The 24,582-nt window shown below is 43.3% G+C and overlaps 1 protein-coding gene across 2 annotated transcripts in view; it reads right to left on the bottom strand.

The window, feature by feature from the left end:
* The window catches only part of OSBPL10 (oxysterol binding protein like 10), a 365,516-nt gene that overhangs the window by 202,146 nt on the left and 138,788 nt on the right, over nucleotides 1-24,582 (bottom strand). For both annotated transcript variants that reach the window (XM_033930110.1, XM_033930109.1), the window contains exon 4: nucleotides 10,749-10,940. In XM_033930110.1, coding sequence (XP_033786001.1) covers nucleotides 10,749-10,940 — 192 coding nt within the window. The remainder of the gene's footprint in view (nucleotides 1-10,748; nucleotides 10,941-24,582) is intronic.

Below are 24,582 nucleotides of genomic sequence, written 5' to 3'. Positions count from 1 at the left end.
ACAGAACACACCTTCACCTAGTATGGAATATGTAATCACAAACTAACCCCTCCCTCTTTTACAAAACTGTAGTGTGGATTTTAGCTACGGAGGTAACAGCTCTGATGCTCATAGAATTCTGAGCATCAGAGCTACTACCACCACGGCTGGTGCTAAAAAACGCTTCACAGTTTTGTAAAAGGGGGGATAAAATAAAAATACATAGACAAAGGTTAAATTGAACCAGCAAGAAGCTGGACTCTGCATACAATGCTTCACAGAAACAGTGACACATGTCTCCTAATGCAATAAATAAATAGAAATTTTTTTCTACCTTTGTCTTCTGTGGTTTCTGCTTTCCTCGTCTTCTTGTAACTCTCTTCCTTCCATCCACTGTCTGCCGTCTCTCTTCCCCTATATGGCATCTTCTCTCCTTCTATGCCCCTTCCAGAAACTGTATGCCTCCCCCTTCCATCTCTCCTTTCACCCTCATTGGTCTGGCAGCTCTCTCCTCTCCTTCCCTCTCCCACACCTCTCCTCTGCAATCCCTTTCCCTTTTCCCCCTCATTTCCCTTTTCAATTTATTTTCTGCATCTGTCTAGATTATGTTCTTACTACCCTCTCATCAATGTCCTTTTTTACTGTCTTCCTAAAGCTTGCCACCTCTTTCCCTCACCCCTCCAGTGTTTCCCTAACTCAATCCTTTTCTCCCCATCATGTGTCCTCCTTTTATTTATCCCCTCCTTCCATCATGTACCCTCTTTCTCCAACCCTTCCATCTAGTACCCTCTCCTCTCTCTGTCCACTTATCATCCAGCATCTGCTCCCCTCTTTCTCTCCTCCCATTTCCTTCTGGCATTTGCTCCCTTATCTCTCCCATCTGCACTTCCATCCAGCATAGGCTCCCCACTACCATCCAATGTCTGCCCTTTCTCCCTCCATCCACCCCTCTTCAATCAGCATCTTCCCCCTTTCTTTCCCTCCAATATCCTTCCCCCTTATGTCTCTCCCCTTTCTCTGTACATCAATTCCATCAGCACCACCCTTCCATACCACCCTGCCCCCTTTCTTTCCCTCCACCACTCTTCCATTCCAGCAGTCCTGCTCCTTTCTCTCCCTTCATGCAGCAAGGTCCTGTGATGATTGCAGCTGCCTGCTGCCAATCCACCCCACTCTGACGTACTTGCTCTAGAGCGGACTCAGCAGCTGCATGCTGGAAGGGCCCGCGATGACTCGTCTGCTGGCTCTGCTCTGGAAGAAGTAAGTTACGTTGGAGGAGGTGGACCCGGCAGACGCAGGGAGTTGCGGCAAAGTCCCGCAATGACTGCGTCTGCCGGGTCCACCCCCTCCGACGTAACTTACTTCTTCCAGAGCAGAGCCAGCAGACGAGTCATCGCGGGACCTTCCTGCACCTCAGCGCGGATGCTGACTCTGCTGAAGAGAAAGTAAGTCAGTGGTAACGTGACCATTTATTTTTTTCATCAAAAGGGGACATCTATTAATTGACTGAGTATCCTTTCTTTGTTTCTGCACTCAGGCCCAACAATTGTCCCTTTCTATTCCCTCCCTCCTTCCATCCCATGTCCTTAGTGCCCCCAGTGCCTCCTTCCCGTGTCCATAGTGCCCCCAGTGCCTCCTTCCCGTGTCCTTTGTGCCCCCAGTGCCTCCTTATGTCCCCCCACTGCCTTCCAGATTTTGCCCACCCCCAAAGCCAGCCAGCTCTGCCACATCTCCATTTTTTTCTCTCTGTCACCACCGCATCCCCTATGCTCTGGCATCTCTCTCTTCTCCTTTCTTTCCTTCACACCCCATAGTCTGGTATCTTCCCTTCCCTGATTCTCTGGCATCTCTCTCCTTTCCTATTCTTCCATCTTTCCCTTCCCCTCCATGCTCTCACATCTCCCCCTTCCTTTTCCCTTAGTCTGGCATACCTTCCTCCTTCCCTCCAAGCCCTGGCATCTCCTTTCATTCCCTCCCTCATCTTCCTTCTCCCTCCAGCTGGGTACCGCAACACTCTCCCCTGAAGCTCTGGACTTCCCCACACCTGCTCCCCCAAAATTGCCATGCTTCGGTTCCTCTTCTTCCTTCCTCCCTCCCCCCGCGGGACCCTGCGGCACCATCAACTCTTACTCCCTCTAACGCCAGCCCTGCAGCTCCGGACTTCCCCGCACCTTCTCCCCCCCCCGGATCGCTATTATTTTAAATGTTATAGCCGCGGGGCTGTATCCATCAGTGGAGACGTCTAACCTCGGCCTGCCCCGGAACTCTTACTGCAGCAGCTGCCCGTCTAAGCAGGAACAGGAAGTCACTGTTGCAGTAAGAGTTCCGGGGCAGGCCGAGGTTAGACGTCTCCACTGATGGATACAGCGCCGCCGCTATAACATTTAAAATAATAGTGATCCGAAGGGGGGGGCAGGTGTGGGGAAGTCCGGAGCTGCAGGGCCGGCGTTACACCAATGAGAACAAGGGGCGGACCGCCCCCCACTTAGTATGCCACTGATTGCGGGGATCATGAAAGGAGCCGCCGCTGCTGCATCTTAGGCGAGCAGGGCAGACCGCCACCGCCCCCGCTTCCTCTCACCTCCGCTCGAGTGAGCGACACCAGAAGAAGCATGAGCGACGCCACTGAAAATAGTGAGCGATCGCTCATGCGCTCACCTTAGAGGGAACACTGGAGGCAGGGTATGCAAACTTAGTTTATGCAATTCAATGTGGATATCCTGAAACCTGACTGGCATGGGGGTAACTCCAGAACCGAGTTGAGAAACACTGCTTTAAACCCTAAACCAGGGGTAGGGAACTCCGGTCCTCGAGAGCCATATTCCAGTCGGGTTTTCAGGATTTCCCCAATGAATATGCATGAGATCTATTTTCATGCACTGCTTTCAATGCATATTCATTGGGGAAATCCTGAAAACCCGACTGGAATACGGCTCTCGAGGACCAGAGTTCCCTACCCCTGCCCTAAACCATGCATACAATTCAGCCAGCTATAGCCCCATTGTGAGATTTGTGTGCCAGCCTATTACAAATGAATTTGCATTTACTAGTGTTCAACATGAAACAGGATGCAACCTAGGGTAGAAGAGAGGGCCAGGGCACTCTGATTCTTACACGCTCTATACCAGGGGTGGGCAACTACGGTCCTCGAGGGCTGGAATCCAGTCAGGTTTTCAGGATTTCCCTAATGAATATGCATTGAAAACAGTACATGCAAATAGATCTCATGCATATTCAATGGGGAATTCCTGAAAACCCAACTGGATTCCGGCCCTCGAGGACCGGAGTTGCCCACCCCTGCTCTATACTCAAGTATATTAAAAGCCTTATTTACAAAACAGTAGAAATATTTGTTATGTGGACAGTAATGAAGTTTTAAAATTATACCATTTGGATTTGGGGGGCTAGATTTTAAAAAAACAACCCCCCCAAAATTTGACTTGGCCCAGTGGTACTATGCCAGGGGTGTCAAAATCCCTCCTCAAGGGCCACAATCCAGTCAGGTTTTCAGGATTTCCCCAATGAATATGCATGTGATCTATTAGCATACAATGAAAGCAGTACATGCAAATAGATCTTATGCATATTCATTGGGGAAATCCTGAAAACCCGACTGGATTGCAGCCCTTACGGAGCGACTCTGACACCCCTGTATCTCCAGCTGGCAAGTTAGGGCCCTTTTTACGAAGCCACGTGAGGCAATTTTATTGCCAGCTGTGACAGTATTAGCTCCGATGCTCATAGAATTCTATGAGCATCAGAACTAATACGGCAGTGGCCGGCAATAAAAAAGCCTAATGTGGCTTCGTAAAAGAAAGGGGGAGGGGAGTTTCTTTTGTTGTACAAGAGCCACACATGCTGCCAGGTTTTTGCTCATTTTATCTTACAGCGTCTGTCCTTGGGTTTTGATATGCAGATTAGAGCTGTGCTCTGTCACATGGAAGGTCCCTGATTAAATCCACAGGTTGGCCACTCACAAACCCCTGGAGAAGGGCATCAGTCGTTGTGTGACCCCCTAGGCCCTGATTCTATAAAAGATGTCTACAGTTAGGCACCTAGATTGGCACGCCTAGCCAATCTAAGTGCCTAACTCCATTTTTAAAAAATTGGGTTAATCAGTGCTGATAATTGAAAGTGCCATTAAAAACCAATTTAAAAAAACATCAACAAAAATTAATTTGCAAGTAGGTGCCTAATTTGGTAGGCATCTACACCAAGGCATCTACTTGTGCCTACACAGAAAGTAGGAGTAGTTAGGGGCAAATTCGGAGTGGAGTTTGTTCATGAATTCAGTTAGGCAACTACTTTACGCATACTCATTTAGGTGAAGAAAACTCTGACCTAAATGGAGTTTGGCTAAAGATTTTAATGATTCTATAAATGGCAGCTAGGAGTTAGATGCCTATAATAGAATCAGGCCCCTAATGGCCAGATTCAGGGCTCATAAAGTGTAAGTTTCTGAATGATCATTAGTGCAAGGCTCCTGCCACAGAACCAAACTAGATATGTGGAGGCACAGCCCGCGACGCTCCCTTCCGCTTCCCCGTTGCGAAAACAGGCAAGTCACTGGTAGCGTTCTCCAGAGATAACTTAGGGAAAGAATTATTCGCGTGCGGTCGTCTCTGACGCCATCTTGCTAATGATCCTAAACCGTATTTATTTTTTTTTTTTTTAATTCATTTTTATAACTTACTTCAAGTGCATCAAAATGTATCAACCATTTTAACTTAAATATGTCACTTGAAATTCTACAATTCTTCATATTAAATAGAATTATCCCTTTCCCTCCCATCCTTTCAACATCTCATAATGCTTATACCACATAATAAAATCCCCCCTCCCCCCACCCCATTCTTTCATTTGTTACAAATCAGGGAAAATAATACTTATTCATTGCAATAATTTGTTAATGGCCCCCACACATCTTGAAATTTATTAAAACTTCCTTTCTGAATAGCTAATGTTCTTTCCATTTTATAAATATGACACACTGAATTCCACCCAAAACTGTAGTTTAATCTATTCCAATTTTTCCAATTACATGTTATTTGTTGTATAGCAACTCCTGTTAAAATAAGTAAGAGTTTATTATTTTTGGAAGATATTTGGCTCTTAGCCCTCATAGACATTCCAAATACTACTGTATCATACGATAATGCCACATGATTTTCTAATAAACTATTAATTTGGCCCCAAATTAATTTTCAAAAATCCATAATAAATGGACAATAGAACAATAAATGGTCTAAAGTCCCTGCTTCAAGATGACAATGCCAACATCTATTAGACTTAGAGCAATCTCATTTTTGTAAACGAACAGGGGTCCAGAATGCTCTATGCAACAGAAAAAAACCATGTTTGTCTCATAGACGCAGACATTGTACATCTCATCCTTCAAGACCAAATTTGTGGCCATTGAAAAACAGTAATTTGATGCTTAATCTCAATGCTCCAAAAGTCTCTAAGATCAGTCTTGGGTTTTTTATTCATAAATCCAGATATTAATTTGTACCACTGAGCGGCCTGGTGTCCCAGGAAGTCCACCTGAAAGCATAAGAACCTTTTTTAAACCTCACTAAGCAAACTGATTTCACCACATTCTCTGGCAATGAATTCCAAAGTTTAATAGCATGTTCTGTGAAGAAATATTTTCTCCGGTAGCTTCAACACATGTCCCCTAGTCCTAGTATTTTTGGAAAGAGTGAACAAACGATTCACATCCACCCTTTCCACTCCACTCATTATTTTATAGGCCTCTATCATATCACCCTTGAGCCATCTCTTCTCCAAGCCCTAGCCGCTGTAGCCTCTCCTCATGCAGAAGTCATCCTATCCCTTTTAGTATTTTTGTTGCCCTCCTCTGTACCTTTTCTAAATGGCAGCTAGGAGTTAGATGCCCATAATAGAATCAGGCCCCCTAATGGCCAGATTCAGGGCTCATAAAGTGTAGGTTTCTGAATGATCATTAGTGCAAGGCTCCTGCCACAGAACCATCACTGCAATGACCAAACTAGATATGTGGGGGGAGGGAGAAAAAAAAATAAAGGCCTATGGAGCTAATTAGATTGTAAGCTCTTTGAAGCAGGGACTCTCTCTTGCATGCATGCATATGGTAGCACTAAGAAATAGTAAGTAGTAGTAGTAGTAGTAGATCCCAAGTTCAAAGAGCAGGAGAACATAAGAACATAAGAATTGCCGTACTTGGATAGATCGAACCTAGGTCCCAAGTATCCAGTTAGATCCCAAGGAGTAAAAAAGATTTTATGCTGCTTATCCTAGGAACAAGCAGTAGATTTCCCCAAGCCATCTCAAAAATGGTCTATGGACTTCTCTTTTAGGAAATTATCCAAACCTTTTTTAAATCCCGCTAAGCTAACTGATTTCACTATGTTTTCCGGCAACAAATTCCAGAGTTTAATTACACGTTGTGTGAAGAAATGTTTTCTCTGGTTTGTTTTAAATCTACTACTTAGTAGCTTCATCGCATGTCCTCTAGTCCTAGTATTTTTGGAAAGCGTGAACAAGTGATTCACATCCACCCTTTCCACTCCACTCATTATTTTATAGACCTCTATCATCGCTGACGTCGGGAAGACTTCCGTTCAGCTCTGTGCTGCAGGCAGGGCAGGTAAGGAGAAGGAGAGTAGCCTCGCGGCTCGAGTGGCTACCAAGGGAGGGGGCAGTCCGCCCCGGGTGCAGCACAGCCGGCCAGGTCCCCTTACTTTTGTGGCGCTTCCCCGACCGACCGACAACAGCCCCGGTCCGACAAACCTTCCTGCCCTGTAGCCGCGAATCTAAATTACCTTCTTACAGCAGTTGTAAGAAGGTAATTTAGATTCGCGGTTAAGGGCAGGGAGGTTTGTCAGACCGGGGCTGTTGTCGGTCGGTCGATCGGTCAGTCGGGGAAGTGCCACAAAAGTAAGGGGACCTGGCCGGCTGTGCTGCACCCGGGGCGGGAGAGAAGGAGGGGGGAGAAGGACGCTGAAAGCACTGGGGAAGACAAAGGGGTGGACAAGGACGCTGAAAGGCCATGGGGAAGACGGGGTGGAGAAGCACGCTGAAAGGCCATGGGGAAGACAGAGAGGGAGAAGGACGCTGAAAGGACATGGGGAAGACAGAGGGGGGAGAAGGACACTGAAAGCACATGTGGAAGACAGAGGGGGAGAAGGACGCTGACAGGACATGGAGAAGATGGGGGGGAGAAGGACGCTGAAAGGAAATGGGGAAGAGAGAGTGGGGAGAAGACGCTGGCAGGGAAGAAGACAGATGCCAGACTATGGGGGGAGCGGAGGGAAGAAGATGGGTGCCAGACCAATTTGGAAGGGGGGAGAAAGGGAGAGGCACAGTAACAGAGCAAATGGAAGATGCAGAAGGAAGAGAGACAGTGGATGGAAGGAATTGAATGAGAACATGAGGAAAGCAGAAACCAGGCAACAAAGGTAGGAAAATAATTCTATTTCTTTTTTTTCTTTTTTTTTTGCTTCAGGATAAAGTAGTATATTAGTTGTGTTGATAAAAATTTATAAACATTAGAGGCTCTGGTAGAAACCCGTTTACAAAGTATGTATTCTTCCCAATTAATATTTCCAAATTAATAAAGTCTTTTTGCTTATTTGTAAATGGGTTTCTACCAGAGCCTTTAATTCAGTAGCATAATTAAATGAAATAACTATTTCTGAAGTTTATAGGGATGGCAGGGACGGAGGGGATTCCTCATGGAGACGGGTGGGGACGGGTGGGATTCCTCACGGGGACGGGTGGGGACGGGTGGGACTTTGGCTGGGACGGGTGGGATTTCTGTCCCCGCGCAACTCACTACTCTAGATCCTTTTCCTGGGCAGTGACTCCTAACACAGAACCCAGCATCACATAGCTCTAGTTCATGTTCCTCTTTCTCACATGCATCTCTTTGCACTTGCTCACATTAAATGACATCTGCCAAAGCTTATCTTTAGTATCCTCCAATCTGGGATCATGTTATCTGCAGATAAATTTCAGTCTGTTCATAAGATATTAATAAAATTAGGTTTATATTGGTGACCCACATAACAGTCAATTCAGTCCAGAAAAGCATCGGCAAGGATGGTTTCTCCTAAGCAGCAGTATATAATCTCCACATCTTCTGTGTTATACTGACTTTCATTCTTGCTCACATGCACAAAGATTAATTCCCATTCCCTCCTGCAACCAAAGATTTTTTCCATTCCCACCCTGTCCTCGCAGTGAAGCACATTTTTCATCCTCATCCCCTCGCCATCCTCCCATTTTTCATCCTCATCCTCTCACTGTTCATGCAGTCTTAATTTTCTCCCCCGCATCTCCCTGCTCAAAGCAGAAAGATGATTTTATGTAATTTTATGGGCCTAAGGAATTGCAAATAAACATTTTAAGCCTGAAGTGGGTTCCCCCCCCCACCCACCTTCCTAACTTTAGTGTTATAAAGAACTACTAGTAATCAAGAAATGTGGTTTGGAAAGCTGTATCTGGCACCTGGTTGGGTGTTTGATTATCAAAGAAGCAAAAGTGAACACACATTTATACCCCTTTCACAGACCCATACTATTTAGATCAGTGGTCTCAAACTCGCGGCCCAGGGACCACATGCAGCCCACCAGGTACTATTTTGAGGCCTTCAGTATGTTTATCTTAATCGCAAAAATAAAATAAAACAGTTTCTTGATCATTTGCCTCTTTAGCTATAAATTACAATATTATTATTAAGACTTAGCCAAAAGGAAAGATTTATAAACTATAAAGAGTTTTACCTCATGCAAAATTGTCATTTCTTTAATAAGACATTACTGTATTTCCCCATGTATAGGTCGCAGCTTATACATGGGTTTTACAATCCATACATGTGGGTGAGGCTTTCTTATATGGAGGCGACCTATCTAACAACATCATAGATAAGCCGCCGTACCTTTTAAAATAATGTAGCTCCTCCTGCGCCCTTTTCGTTTGGCTTGGAGGTGGTGGCGCAGGCTGCAGGTCCGGTCCCCGACAGCCTCACCATTTTTGCAGCTCCAGGGTAATCCTGGTTTCACTCCGGGTCTCGGCCGTTCTCCATTTGCGGTATGGGCATCTAGAGGGGCTTCCAACCTCTCTCATTTGATTGATGGTGACACAGGTGTTTTTGTTACATTTGCCCATCTTCGGGACCGGTGAGACGTCCCCAATTGTCAATTTTTTGCCTATTTACAGGCCTGGCACTATTTTCAGACTCTTCACCAACAGTTTGGAGCGGACTGGCTGTGTGGCCCTCTTGATGAGTACCTACTTAATATCCCAGCTGCTCAAAGCTCCTTATCGGTTTGATATAGGGTGATTCGTTCCGTAGCTTCCCAGGGAAACTTAACTGCTCTTAGGGAGAGGTGGAACTGAGATCTTGCCGCTCAGTATACCCCTGACACTTTTATGGAACTTTTTCATACTTTACATGCTTTTGTGAAGTCGGCGGCTTGGCAGGAGACCCAATTTAAAATCCTCCATAGGGCTTACATCACTAAAGAGAAGGGGGCGGGCATGGGATTGTGGGAGGATCTTTTGTGTACCAGGTGTTCTGGGGCCCCGGGGACAGTTTTACACTCCTTTTTGGAATGTCCTGATCTATCCATCTGGAACTTTTCTTTTGCGCAAATGCAGCTAGTCCTGCAGCGTTCAGTTGAGTGGGATTACAAGACGCTGCTCCTCGGTGACCAGACCCTGTTGGAGGAACAGGGCTTTACAATACTGCAGCGGCGCTTTATTTACCTGATTTTGTTGACGGTCAAACGTACGATTTTACACTATTGGGTTCAGGCGGGGTCTATTCCATTGGACAGTTGGCTCACTCAGATGATAGAACTGGCACGTTTCGAACTTTGCTATTATAAACGTTCCTCCAACCCTGAGGTGCTAGCTTATCTGGCTCTTTGGAGGGTGTTCCTGCAGTTACCTCTGGTTCTCCTGCGCGGGGTGGGAAAGGAGGGGGGGGTCGGTATGAATGGGGAGTATGAGAGAGATTTGACTGCCTGGTTGACTGCTCTGTGTTGGTTGGTATGTGTGGTATTTTCTCTATGGGATGTTCTTGGGGTGGGGTGGAACATTTTCAAAAATTTCTGAGGCTCACAGAAGAAACGGGCTGTTTTTCTTATTGGATTATCCTATGTTTTAGTGGTTTATCTTGCCTTTTTGTTGCTGCATGTTCTGCCTCTGTACTGCATGCCAGTATTTGCAATTTTGTTATGCATTCTTGGACATATGCTTGTTTCTCTTGTGGTCACTTTAATAAAAATGATGTTCAAAAAAAATAATAATAATAATGTAGTTCCCTCGCTGGCCTCCTGCCTCCTGCAATGTCGCAGCTGTGGTGCAGGGCAGGAGCGATATTTTCAGCGTCCAGCCGCCCTGCGCTGCTTCCTCAATGCCTGCGTCAGTTCTCACGGGACTCGCGACTTAAATCTTTTAGTATTTTATCAGTTTCTGAGATCCTTTTTCCTCTCATATAAAACTAAACACCTTTTATTTGCTGTTATAAATACTGAGGACTCCTATCTATCAAGAGGATGAGATCAAAGGAAAACAAATGACAGAGGGGTATAACCTGCTCGGAGTGGAACATACAATCCTAAACAGCATAGAGGGGGGTAACCTGCATGTTCTGCACAGAGTGGCAGCTACAACTCTATCCATCTTGTTGGGTAGACTAAATGGACCACTCTGATTTTTATCTGCCATCTCTTATTATGTCACTTTATAGATGTTGGCCAGGAAACAAACACCTTGCTCACCTCTCTGACTTCACCAAGTTGCCCAGGATATTGGTATTTGGTCCTTCGTGCAGCAGCAGGTGACTTGTGATGGGTGATGGTGACAACGCTCTGCCCGCTGTGGGACAAGTGTCTCTGGCTGCCGGGAGATGAGGAGTTAGCTGCTCCATGTGGAAGCAAAGAGAAATTTCTGGCTCTTGAAGATGCTGATCCCTAAAAGAAGCAAGAGACACCGTGAAAAATTACTACTACTTATAATTTCTAAAAGGCTACCAGGTGTACGCAGTGCTTTGCAGACAGATAGAAGAGGCTAAACCTGCTCCATCTAGTGGTTCTCAACCCTGTCCTGGGGACCCCCCAGCCAGTCGGTGTTTCAAGATATCCCTAATAAATATGCATGAGAGAGATTTGCATACCTGTCACTTCCATTATATGCAAATCTCTCTCATGCATATTCATTAAGGATATCTTGAAAAACCGACTGGCTGGAGGGTTCCCAGGACAGGGTTGAGAACCACTGATTTAATCAAAGCTAACATACACAACAAACAAGAGAGGCTAGAACAGGATTCTCTAAGTTCAGTCTTCAAGGGCTGCAAACAGGCCATGTTTTCAGGATATCCTTAATGAATATGCATGAGAAAGATTTGCATGTCCGCTATATCTACTGTACGAAAATCTCTCTTATGTGTATTCAGTAGGGATATCTTGAAAACCTGGTCTGCTTGCAGCCCTCAAGGACTGAACTTGGACAAGCCTGGACTAGAATATACTTATTATAGATAAGTGGTACGATGTTAAAGCAACCTCATAAAGGCGAGTGTTTAATCTGAATTTGAATGCAGCCAGTGAGGGAGCATGATGCTCCAATTCAGGAAATCATTTCCAGGCAAACAATAGGCATGTAGGGCTCAGAGTTCATGATTTAGGCCTTGTCAAAAACTCATTTTCAAGAATCTATAAATGCTTCCAAGTTTTAATCATCCCCCATAAAACAGTGGGTCACTTAACAGGTATAGTCAGCTAGTCAGTAAAGAGTCATGAAGCACTTAATAACATTTGCTAACTGAAAAGCCAACCAAATAAATATAATATCTTTCTTGGAGTAGAAAATGTATTAGGATGCAGCCAGCAACAGTACTCAAGTGATAACATGAAGTAATGTACTGCCAACATCGCTAAAGATCTTTACATGAGGAGGAAAGGAAAATATGTCCTAGGGAACCCCCAGCCAATCAGGTTTTCAGGTCCGCAATGAATATTCAAGAGAGATCTGCATACATCTGCTCCACACAAATCTCTTTCATGAATACTTATTGTGGATATCCTGAAAACAAGACTGGCTGGGAGTTTCCTAGGTTTGAGAACCATTGGAAGTGAGACTTAAGTATCTAAATGCAAACACCCTGGAAATAAACATTTAAATATCTTAAAATTATAAATAGCATACAAGAGGCAAATGTTTTGTCAATAAGAAAGAACTTCTAAAGCAAAAGCATAGTAATGCCAAATTGAAGACAGTAGTCTTGGAATTAACATTTTTAGAGGGGAACTTAACAATGTTAACTACCATTAAGATGGGCTATTATAACACTAACTCATGCTGCTTTAGCACAGGTTCCATTAAATAACCTATATTAAAGGTAGCAACATTTATAAATATGTCCCTTAGTGATGCATGAATAGTAGGATCTGATGGGCCAAAGAGTAAGAAAATTCATAAGAACCTATGGGTGTTCTGTACTATGCTCTCTTACTGGAAAAAAAGGGATACTCCCTCCCTGTGGGATTTCTCCTCGTCACCTCTGTTTCATTCTACGACTTTTAAGAACATAAGACTAGCCTTACTGGGTCAGACCAATGGTCCATCAAGCTCAGTAACTCGTTCTCACGGTGGCTAATCCAGGTCACTAGTACCTGGCCAAAACCCAAGGAGTAGCAATATTCCATGCTACCGATCCAGGGCAAGCAGTGGCTTCCCGGTGGCTTCCTCAATAACAGACTATGGACTTTTCCTCCAGGAACTTGTCCAAACCTTTCTTAAAACTAGATACGCTATCTGCTCTTACCACATCCTCTGGCAACGTGTTCCAGAGCTTAACTATTCTCTGAGTGAAAAAAAAAATTTCCTTCAATTGGTTTTAAAAGTATTTCCCTGTAACTTCATAGAGTGTCCTCTAGTCTTTGTAATTTTTGATGGAGTGAAAAATCAAAACACTTGTACCTGTTCTACTCTACTCAGGATTTTGTATTCAGTCATATCTCCCCCCCCCCCCCCCCCTCAGCTGTCTCTTTTCCAAGCTGAAGAGCCCTAACCGTTTTAGTCTTTCCTCATTCGAGGGGAGTTCCATCTCCTTTACAATCTTGGTCGCTCTTCTTTGAACCTTTTCTAGGGCCACTATATCTTTCTTGAGGCAAGGAAACCAGAATTTTATTTTAAAAGTGTCTCCATATGCAAATAGTGACATTTAGAAGTATGGATTGCATAAATATGTAAATAGAAATTTCAGAAAGTTGCTACTTACACATTAAGATTCACACCATGCATAGATTTCAAGAGGACATGGGTATGGGGGGAGGGGAGAGGGATATTTGATGTAAAGTAGACTTTGATGGAATATTAAGTGATGTTTAAAGTGTAAACTAATTTTATCTTATATTGCATTTATTGAAAGTTTTAAAAATGAATAAAATTTTTTTTTAAAAAAAAAGAGGGCATTTTTTTTGGGAGGGGAAAGGTACAGGCATACACATATATGCCCCACCTTACTAAGAGAATACATGTCTATGGAAAAATATTTTGCAATTATCTCGGCAAATGTGGCACATGTTGGCAGTGGCTCCTTTTCTAAGGGCTCCTTTTACTAAACTGCAAAAGAGCTTCTTACAGTGGGCTAGCGAGAAAAATACTCTTGACGCTCATTCAATTCCTCTTAGCGTTGGAGCATTTACCTCGCCGGCCTAAGGTAAAAAACTCTTCCGCAGTTTTGTAAAACCCAGCATAAATGAGCTAAGTACTGAATGTAACACTTTATACTCTATTTAAAATCTGAATATTTGAAAATTTATGACTGCAGATCCTTTTCTAAATAAGCCATGGTAGAGATTCTCCCGCAGCAAATGCACTGAAGCCCATAGGAATTGAATGGGCTTCATTGCATTGGCTGCAGGAGAAGCACTACCGTGACTTTGGAAAAGGGGCCCTAAGAGAAAAACATCCATCTGCCTGTTTATGCCACTTTTTGAATGTTTTTCTGTTTTGTTTTGATTTTTAATGAGCCCCATAGCAACTTTAGAAACAAATAAGTTTAAGTTTCAAGTTTATTAATATTTTGATATACCGACCATCACGAGTATCTGGTCGGTTTACAATAATAAAGAGATAAAAATTAAAAAAAATTATAAAAAAGCTATATCTAGAAAAGGGAGAAAATAAAAGATCTATATGAAAAAGGGGGGAGGATGAGGTCAAAACAAAGACTTGATTACAAGGGTATGATACAAAAGGGAAGAAAAGGGAGGGGGAATGTTTTTAAATTACATTGTATAAATGAAAATAAAATAACAGAAATATTAAACAAATCCTATAGGTGAAAAGGAACATTATATTCATCCACTACATTTAGATCCAAGAGTAAAGAAAAATATCTAATGGAAATTATTATTAATTGAAGGGTCACCCCCCCCCCAACTACCCTCTCAAGCCAGTCAACAGACAATGAACATATGGGATTACACAACATTAGCATGTTCCTTAGCCCTTAGAAAATCCTCTATGGGGGAATCCTAAACAGATAGAGTAACATAGTAACATAGTAGATGACGGCAGATAAAGACCCGAATGGTCCATCCAGTCTGCCCAACCCGATTCAATTTAAATTTTTTTTTTTTTTTTTCTTCTTAGCTATTTCTGGGCAAGAATCCAAAGCTTTACCCGGTACTGTGCTTGGGTTCCAACTGCCAAAATCTCTGTTAAGACTTACTCCAGCCCATCTACACCCTCCCAGCCATTGAAGCCCTCCCCTGCCCATCCTCCACCAAACGGCCATACACAGACACAGACCGTGCAAGTCTGCCCAGTAACTGGCCTAGTTCAATATTTAGAATCAGAAAATAATATTAAATATTGAACTAGGCCAGTTACTGGGCAGACTTGCACGGTCTGTGTCTGTGTATGGCCGTTTGGTGGAGGATGGGCAGGGGAGGGCTTCAATGGCTGGGAGGGTGTAGATGGGCTGGAATAAGTCTTAACAGAGATTTTGGCAGTTGGAACCCAAGCACAGTACCGGGTAAAGCTTTGGATTCTTGCCCAGAAATAGCTAAGAAGAAAAAATTTAAAAAAAAAAAAAAAAATTTAAATTGAATCAGGTTGGGCAGACTGGATGGACAATTCGGGTCTTTATCTGCCGTCATCTACTATGTTACTATGTTACTCTACCTGTTTAGGATTTTAAAAAATTGAAATTGCCCAGCCTCAAAAATAACAACACATATATAAGGAAATGGAAGTTGATCATTAAAATATAAGCAGGGTAACTTTTTGTAATTTGTGGGAAAACAGAAAACTTCTGAAGCTTTCATTCCCTAGAAATGATTGTTGCTTCTCAGAGTTTCTTAACAGATGGCTACACAGTGGAGACCAGACACCTCAACAGGGATCACTAATGATGGTCTTACTCAGGGTAAAGCACTTCCTCCTGCATCTCAGTCAAATTACACATCAAAGGCTATTCGCCCAAAGCAAACATCACATCTGTGTAGCAGAATGGAAAGAGACCATTTTAATTGGAATGAGAACTGCATTTAGTTCAGAATGCAAACGCCTCTGCAATTTGATTTTTCGGGAGGGGATGTGAGAATTCATCCAAAAACATTCCTGAATTCAGAATATTGCTTCATTAGCATTCAATGAAAAATGTTTCTAAGTGGCACAGTAAAGGGGGAGGGGCGGGAACGGTCCGCCCTGGGTGCCGTCTTGGAGGGGGCACCAACCACCATCCTCCTCTCCACCCCCGCTCTTTCGCACCCCCCCCTGCCTGCATCGGTGTCGGCACTCTCTGACGTGACTTCTGGGTCCCATGCCTAGGAAGTGATGTCAGAGAGAGCAGACATGATGCGGGCAGCAAGTGCGTGATGCTGCTCATGCCAGGAAAATTAAAGAGGTAAGGGGGAAGGGAAGGGACGCATGTGTACGGCCGGGGGGGTGGGACCAAGAAGGAGCGGGGGGGGGCTGAGAAGAGCGTGGGGAGGGGCACCATTCACCCTTGCTATGCCACTGAATGTTTCTAACCACATTTCTTTTTCATGCAGAAGTCTTAGGGCTCCTTTTACAAAGCCGTGCTAGCGGTTTTAGCGCACGCACCGGATTAGCGCACGCTATAGCATGTGCAAGCCAAAAATCTACCACCTGCTCAAAAGGAGGCGGTAGCGGCTAGCACACGCTGCAATTTAGCACGCGCTATTCCACGCATTAAGGCCCTAGCGTGGCTTTGTAAAAGGAGCCCTTAGTGATAAAGTGAAAGCTTGCTGGGCGCCTACCTGCTACAAGCTAACAGCAATTAGAAAGGTACAGGTGACTTCCAACTAAAACACTTCATACCATGATAACATCAAGACTGCATTACTGTAATTGCGCTCTACACTGGTCTGACTACAGAGGGTTTTCACCAGCTCCAATTGATTCAAAATGCTGCAACAAGTCTAACAGAAGGTTATAATGACATCATCACATCACACCTAAGGTTTTACATAGGTGCCGCTAGCCGCGATCCTATAAATGGTGTGTAAGTGTGATTGATTCATGGCCAGTGCTGTTTATAGAATCAGTCCCCAAGCGCCAATTTTTTTTCAGTGCCAATGTTTGCACGCCATTTAATGAATCTAGCCTGATGTGTGTTGAATTGCTTTGTACATGGACTATATTTTTAGAGTCATAATAAGGGGGCAGGTTGATGTTCTAGCTGGTGGTTAAATACATTCATTAAATAAGATTGAAGAAGGGAGGCTATCTTGTTACCTGCTGGTGAGGTATTGAGGGACTGTTTCTTACCCTTCGGGGACCCAGCGTTTCCAGAGATTGAATTACCTGCTGGTGAACTGTGGAGCCGCTTCCCGAGCAGGCACCTGCGGGGACGTCGGGACCACGTCATCAGGGTCCTTATCTTTTCCCTTAAGAGGCGCTGCGGCTGCGGTGCGGCCGCAGAGCGCACCAAAGGGGCGTGCCCTAAGGGGCACACCAAGCCCCTTGGGAGCCCCTTTGGAGCCATGTGGAGCCAAGTGGAGTTAAAATTGGAAAGACTGGAATATTTTGGTAAATACTGATCCTTGCTCCTTATTTAATTATGTTGTAATGTATTAACCTTTCTTTCTTTGTTTAATAATGGAAAAAGGAAAGCGAAATCTAAAAGTTCAACTCCAGTCTCAATGGGTCTGATTGACCGCCACATGTTACCGGATAATGTTAATCCTATAATGTCAAACGCTGCGTCAACATAAGGGGCATCTCTCAGTCCCTTGAACAGAACTCCTCCATTCCCTCCGGTAATTTCTTCTGAGGTCAACCCACCGGGTAGACCTGTTGAGTCTCTAGAAGAGCCCCCACAGGGAATAGCATCGGCTCTGAGTTTTGGAGCGATGTCTAAGGTTATCTCCTTTCAAGAGGAGACCCTTACCCTGCATGAGACTCATGAGGCTCCTCAAGAAATGTCCTTAAAAGATCTTTGGTTGATTAATGTACGAGTTGAGGGACTGTTGAAGTCAGTAGCTATTCAGAATTTAAATTTCTCTCAGGAAGTTATTCAGAAGTTAGAAAATAATGATTCCAATGTAAAGATTTTAGATAAACGGCTTGTAGCAACCGAATCTCAGATAACATCTTTATAAACATTTACTATCTGAGCTGTAAAGGATTCCCATGTAATACATTCAAAGTTTGAAATGTTTGAAAATTTTCCACGAGTTAAAAACCTGCGTTTAGTTAATTTTCCAAGGACTCATTTATTAACACCGGAAATTTTACTAAGAAAAATTTTTAAGGAAATCCTTGGTTTAGCTAACGCAGATTCATTACCTATATCAACATGTTACTATATTCCACAAAAGAAGAAAATTGCCATTGAAACAGGATTAGAAGAATTTGTCCCCACAGAATTTGATCTTACTGGTTTTTTAGAAGACTCTCGAGATATTATTTTGAGTAGAGCAACATTATTGGTAAAGTGTTTAAATGAGTCTGACAAAACACTGATTCTAAAAACTTATTTCCGAATAAAAATAAGAAGTTCTGTGGAGACAATGTTCTAGTGTTTCCGGATGTTGCCAAAGCAACTCAGTTTAAAAGAAAAGCCTTTTTGGTATTAAAACCTAGAGTCCTGGCAATTGAAGCATCCTTTTACCTAAAGTTTCCTTGCAAATGTTTGATTAAACATCAGGATAAAGATTACATTTTCTGGGACCCTTTACAACTTCAGCAATTTTTATTAGTTCAGGAATCTCATAAATTATAAACTGATAACTACTGATCTTTTTTGGAGTTAATTGGAAATGCCAGTGAATGTAGAAGTTAAAATTTATTTGAAAGACCATATAATTAGTCTTATTACTTGGAATTTCTTTAGATATTGATTATTTTTTGTTTCTTGAAAGATGGTGACCTCTCTAAATGAGGGCTAGATAGTAATATTGATATTATTGATGATGGATATAACTTTACTTTATTTAAATATCTATTCTTATATTTTGAATAGTTAAATAATTTTGAAAATTATAATAAAAAAAAAAATAAGATTGAAGAAAATAGAAATTTGTTCAAAACACAAAAAACTAATATAAGCCAGAGAACAAATTCATATCAAGTTTGTATTGAATTACCAGACCTCAAATCCCAAGGCACTACTTAAAGAATTTTTCATGCCCTTACTGGGGTGGTAAATTCATCATTGGGCTTGGTAAAGTGACTTGTGCTGTCAATATTTTTAATGTCAATTTCAATAAATATAAAGTGCATAAGGTGCTAGAGGAAGGAAAGCACTTATCTTTTGTGCCCATCAGGGGCTATGCCTATTATTGCACCAAACTTGTTTAACAAACTTTAACAGGGCTATACGGGTGCTATGCTTTAACAGGGCTATGCTGTACGGGTGCTGCCTTGGGTATCTGAGGTCTGGTAATTCAATACAAACTTAATATGAATTTGTTCTCTGGCTTATATTAAATAAAAGGTATATCCCGCGCAGGAAAACTTGGAACATCCCTCCCCTTTAGAACCACTAAACTCTGGAACAACCTCTCATCCCCGCTCAGAAATTCTAGCTCATTCCAAGCCTTCCGTAAACGCTTGAAAACTTGGCTTTTCTCAAAAATCTAATCTCCTCCCGTTCTCTAGTACCCTGCCCCTCTCTATCCTCTCTGTCCCTCTCCTATACCCCTTCTTTGTAATTCCTTTCCTCTTATCCTCTGTAAACCGTGCCGAGCTCTACGCTTGCGGAGATGGTGCGGTATACAAACCTAATGGTTTAGTTTAGTTTAGTTTAGTTTAAATACATTCATTGACACAAAATAAGTGCATGTGGTGACAAAAAGGTGCTGAAGCCTTAAATATTTGCAGCTTCAGTCTAGGTAAAATTTCTACCAGTTTATACCTACTATTTTGACAAACGTATGTGGGCATTATGTAATGAAATTACCTCCCCAGAGTTTAAATATCAGGAAATTCATTCTGTTTTCTGATACTTACTTTTCACGTTCTCTGTAATGAATAGGAATGTCTGCATGAAAATCCGTTTCTTGACAATTACAATTCTTCTGCTCTGTTTATTAATCTCTAAATTACAACCCCCCGTTTCCTCCTTCCTCCTTACCCCCCACACTCATGACTCAGTATTTGTGTTTGGCTTCCTTACTCAGATTGTACAGATTAATGCAAACTCCTCGCCAAGTTCCCAAACTCATGCTGCCTAGATGTGATGTTATCTTCTTCTGGGTATCCCGCTGTGAAACCCAAATGCTTCATTATATCCTTTATTTCCTCCACTTCTAATTTTTTTTTTTTTCCTCTGACCTAGCTCCAATTTCTACCGAACTCTAAAGTGTAAACAAATACAGCCTACAAAAAACTTGTCCCAATGAGGTTTTATGCTAGTTGACACAACTCTCTGAAGTATTTATTCTTGGAGGGGGGGGTTAGTTTTTAATCCTATTAGCACCATAATCAGGGTTACCAGATGTCCGGACGGATTTTTAATTTCGCCTAATTAAGTCCACCTTTGTCCGGGTTTCAGTATTTGAGGGGGGGGAGGGCAGCAGCAACGGCGGGGGACGTCGTTGTCAGGCGTTGGGAATCGAGCGGCAGCATAGGCAGCGGTGGCACGAGATTGAAAAAAAAATCAGGGCTGCTCCAGAGGACCCAGCGGTGGCAAATAGTGCAGATGCACAGCCACAGCCAGCCTCGTCATCATGCCGTGCTGCTGTTGGCTGATGCTGCACTAGGACCTCCTCTTCTCCCTGCCACCTCATGCACGTGCACACACAGTGCCGTGCATGCCAGACACCAAAGGCCATGAGGCCCGAGGAGAAAAATTGAGAGGAGGCCAGCGCCAGCCTGGAATCATTCAGATCCACAGAGGAAATGAAGACTGCAGGTAAGATCCCATTCCATGTAAATTCATGCTTTCTAGTTGCTTGAGAATGAATTACTGTAAAAAAAAATTTGTTTTGTCTCCCTTCCTTATCTGTCCCAACGAGCTCCCTCCCTCCCTTATGGGTCCACCATCTATCCATCTCGCCTCCCCTGTTCTACACCCCCTCTGGACTCACCCCACCTACACATTTCAGGTGCACCTCCACCCCCCCAGAGCAGCAGCAGCAGCTGGTCAACAAAGGCAATGCTGCAAACAGGCTGCTCGCAGCCAGCCCCGTCAAGGCCTTTCCTTTGCCACGTCAAAAGTGATGCGGCAGAGGAAAGGCCTTGCCAGGGCTGGCCACAAGCAGTCTATTTACAACGCTGCCTCTGCTAACCGGCTGCCACTGCTACTTTGGGTAAGTGAGGGATTGGATTGGAGGTTCAGGGCCGCTGCTGCTTCAGGGCTGGAGGGAGCGAGGGAGGGGGGTTGTAGGGTCTGGACCACAATTACTGCTGCTTCGGGTAAGTGAGATAGGGGAGTTGGGTCAGGACCGCTGCCGCCACTGCTGCTTTAGTGGTTGGAGGGGGGGTTTGTTGGGTCAGGATCGCTACTGGTGCTCCATTCATAGGGGCCCTTTTACTAAAGTTTAGTATGCATTAACAGAATTAGTTTTATATTTATGGGCTCCTTAGCATTCCATCAGTGTAAACTACGCTGTAGTAAAAAGGACCCTTTATTTGGTACATTAAAGTTAGTTTAGCAGGGTTTAAAAAAGGTTTGGATAATTTCCTAAAACAGAACTCCATAGGTCATTATTGAGATGAACTTCTTGGGGAAATCCACTGCCTATTCCTAGGATAAGCAGCATAAAATCTGGTTTTCTCTCACCAGGTACTTATGTCCTGGGTCGGCAATCGTTGGAAATAGGATACTGGGCCCGACAGACCTGCGGTCCGTTCCATTATAACAGCTCTTATGTTCTATTTCTGCTTATCCTAGAAATAAAGCAGTGCATTTTACGAAGTTCATCTTAAGAATGGCTTATGGCAATGAATTCCAGAGTTTAATTACATGTTGAGTGAAGAAATATTTTGTCAATTTATTTTAAATTTACTACTCAGTACATATGAACGTAAGAATACCCTTACTGCAGGGGTAGGGAACTCCAGTCCTCGAGAGCCGTATTCCAGTCGGGTTTTCAGGATTTCCCCAATGAATATGCATTGAAAGCAGTGCATGCAAATAGATCTCATGCAGATTCATTGGGGAAATCCTGAAAACCCGACTGGAATATGGCTCTCGAGGACCGGAGTTCCCTACCCCTGCCTTACTGGGTCAGACCAATGGCCCATCAAGCCCGGGAGCCCGTTCTCACGGTGGCCAGTCCACTGTGCCACACACTCCTGTGGTCTCGCGGTACTACAGCGGGAGTCTGCCCTAAGAAAGTTATGGAGGGGTCCAGGAGGCGGGAGGGAGGTGGGGTTGGGTCAGAGTCAGCCCCAAGTACGTTGTAGAGGCTTTAAAAAGTAAGTTGTGGCGAGGTCCGGGAGGGGGATAAAAACTGCGAATAATCAAAGTCACAAGTGCCCAAGCTGCGAATATGGAGAGGGGGAGTGTACACTGCTAGAAACATGCAGCACTGCTAGCACTAATAGCCAGATTCCCAAAACAGTACTTTAAGCTAGGTGGCAGAAGAAGCCGAACCAGCACCTAACTTAAGCGCATTAATTGGTTTAATTGGCACAGTAATTTGATTGCACTTTTTAAAAACCAATTAAATTCTCATTTTAAAAAAATGAAGGCGCTGGAATCGTGTTTAGAGGTGGTGCCTAGTGACGCCTAACGCAGGTGTGGTTATAGGCAGGATTGAAGTTAGGCAATTCTCTATCAAAGGTAGATGCCAGAAATCTAGGACTTTAAAACCGTGACCTACATTTCCGGGGCTTACCTTTGATGGAAGCTGCGATCCTGCAAACGGCGCCGTAACATGACTGACACACGACCAGTGCTGTTCTTGAAGGCGCCGGCTATTTACAGTGCCGTTTGCAGAATCTGGCCCTAAGTGCCTAGATCAGGGGAGGGCAACTCCAGTCCTTGAGGGCCGGAATCCAGTCGGGTTTTCAGGATTTCCCCAATTAATATGCATTGAAAGCAATGCATGCAAATAGATCTCATACATATTCATTGGGGAAATCCTGAAAACCCGACTGGATTCCGGCTCTCGAGGACCGGAGTTGCCCACCCTGGCCTAGATCCAATACATCGTGCAATCTAAGTGGATACCAGAGGAAATAAAAGAGAAAGCAACCTGCACACAGCCACAAGCTGTGGCAGTGGCAGGAGCAGGATTTTGCCCCAGATTATCTGGTTCTCAGCCCATTGCTTTAAACCACTAGTTATGGTGTCAGCATTAATAAACAATCTCTTCATTCTCCCATTTTACTTCAGAACTGCGTAAAACACACCCAGGTATCAGATGTTGGATCTTAAAATGTTTTGTATCTCACATGGTCTATGCTTTCATAAATATCCTGTATAGTTTCCAAGTTTATTAAGACTTTCTATCCCGCACATTATTGTTAAACCTTCTCGGCGGTTTACAATTCTAAAATAAAATTTAAGGGATGTGTCATTTAATAAGACTAGACAGCGAGGATAAATAAAAAAAATATAATCAATTGACAATGAGATTGTTTCTTGAACAAACCCATGACTGCACACTATGAAAAAACAAATCCTGGATGGCAGCAATTTCTACAGCAGGTCCAAGGTCATGGAATGCCATGAATAGTTCATTAAGATTATGTTCTGACTTTAAATCCTTTATAAAATCTCTGAAAACTCATCTATTTGTCAGAGCGTTTTATAAATAAGGAGATATCTGTATTCATCCAGCAAGGCCTAAATCCTACAATGAGGGTTTGATGTATTTCATCTTTAAGTTAATTTGTTTAGAGATGTAAAATGGTGTGGTGGCCGTGTTAGTCCACTTTCCAAGGTAATACAAAGAAATAAAACAAAAACCAAAGGAAATTCCTTTTTTATTGGACTAACTCAATGCATTTTATGATGAGTTTTCGAAGGTAACCCTTCTTCTTCAGATCAGAAAAAAGCAAATATTGACAAATACCAGTATATATAAGGAAAATATGAAAGCATTCAGGGCTAGGAAGAGGGAGGGCTGGGTGGGCAGGAGACAGAGGAAAGGATAAAACATACTTGTAAGGTCATACGGTCACATGCTCGTCTTTTCTTTTTCAACAATTCACTGCAAATCTACATCAAAATTTAATTATAAAAAAAGCATCGTTATACTGGGTTCAATGGCTTGGATTCAGTTGTAGCTCAAAGGCAGGTTACATTAAAGCAGGGGTGTCAAAGTCCCTCCTCGAGGGCCGCAATCCCGTCGGGTTTTCAGGATTTCCCCCATGAAAATGCATGAGATCTATTAGTATACAATGAAAGCAGTGCATGCAAATAGACCTCATGCATATTCATGGGGGAAATCCTGAAAACCCGACTGGATTGCGGCCCTCGAGGAGGGACTTTGACACCCCTGCATTAAAGGTACACTATGTATTTCTTTGTCCTCAAAGGGCTTTCAACCTACATTTGTACCTAAGGTACAAGAGGGTTAAGTGACTTGCTCAAGATCACAAGAGATTTGAAGCAGGCTTCCCTAGTTCTTAGCCCAGTGCTTTAAGCATTAGGCTAGAAGCTTCAATGAATAATGATCAGATACATTATTAATACTTACTGTGTAATAGAACTGAGCAGACTTCATAAATCTTAAGAAATAGGAGGCACGAAATAAGCGCTCTTTTGAAAAATGTTGAGGCACCCTGTTGGCAAATTTCCATACCCCACACAAGCTTACGATAAATCATATTAAACAGAGACCGGGGGAGAAAAACAATAAAGAGGCGGTTGGTGCCAATTTTGTCTTATACTAGTGGGTTAAGCAACAGAACAACATTTGAAAGCTATATTCTTGAAAATGAACTGTTAGTTCTGTATTGAGCATGCATTTCCAAAGGGAAGGCTGTACTGCAATACGGTGATGTTTTCAAAAGTTACCATTTATCTTATAACTGTGTACACAAAAGCCAAGTAATTAAATCTAAAATCCAAACTCAGATCTAGATGAAATGTCAGCTGGAGATGAAAGGGAAAAGCTACAAAGGAATCTCGCAAAGCTGAGCGAGTGGGCGATAAAAGTGGCAGGTGCGTTTTAA

Source organism: Geotrypetes seraphini, chromosome 2 (genome assembly GCF_902459505.1).
Source record: "Geotrypetes seraphini chromosome 2, aGeoSer1.1, whole genome shotgun sequence".
NCBI lineage: Eukaryota > Metazoa > Chordata > Amphibia > Gymnophiona > Dermophiidae > Geotrypetes > Geotrypetes seraphini.
The sequence above is the reverse complement of the archived record's forward strand: the minus strand, read 5'-3'. Positions and strand labels throughout refer to the sequence as shown.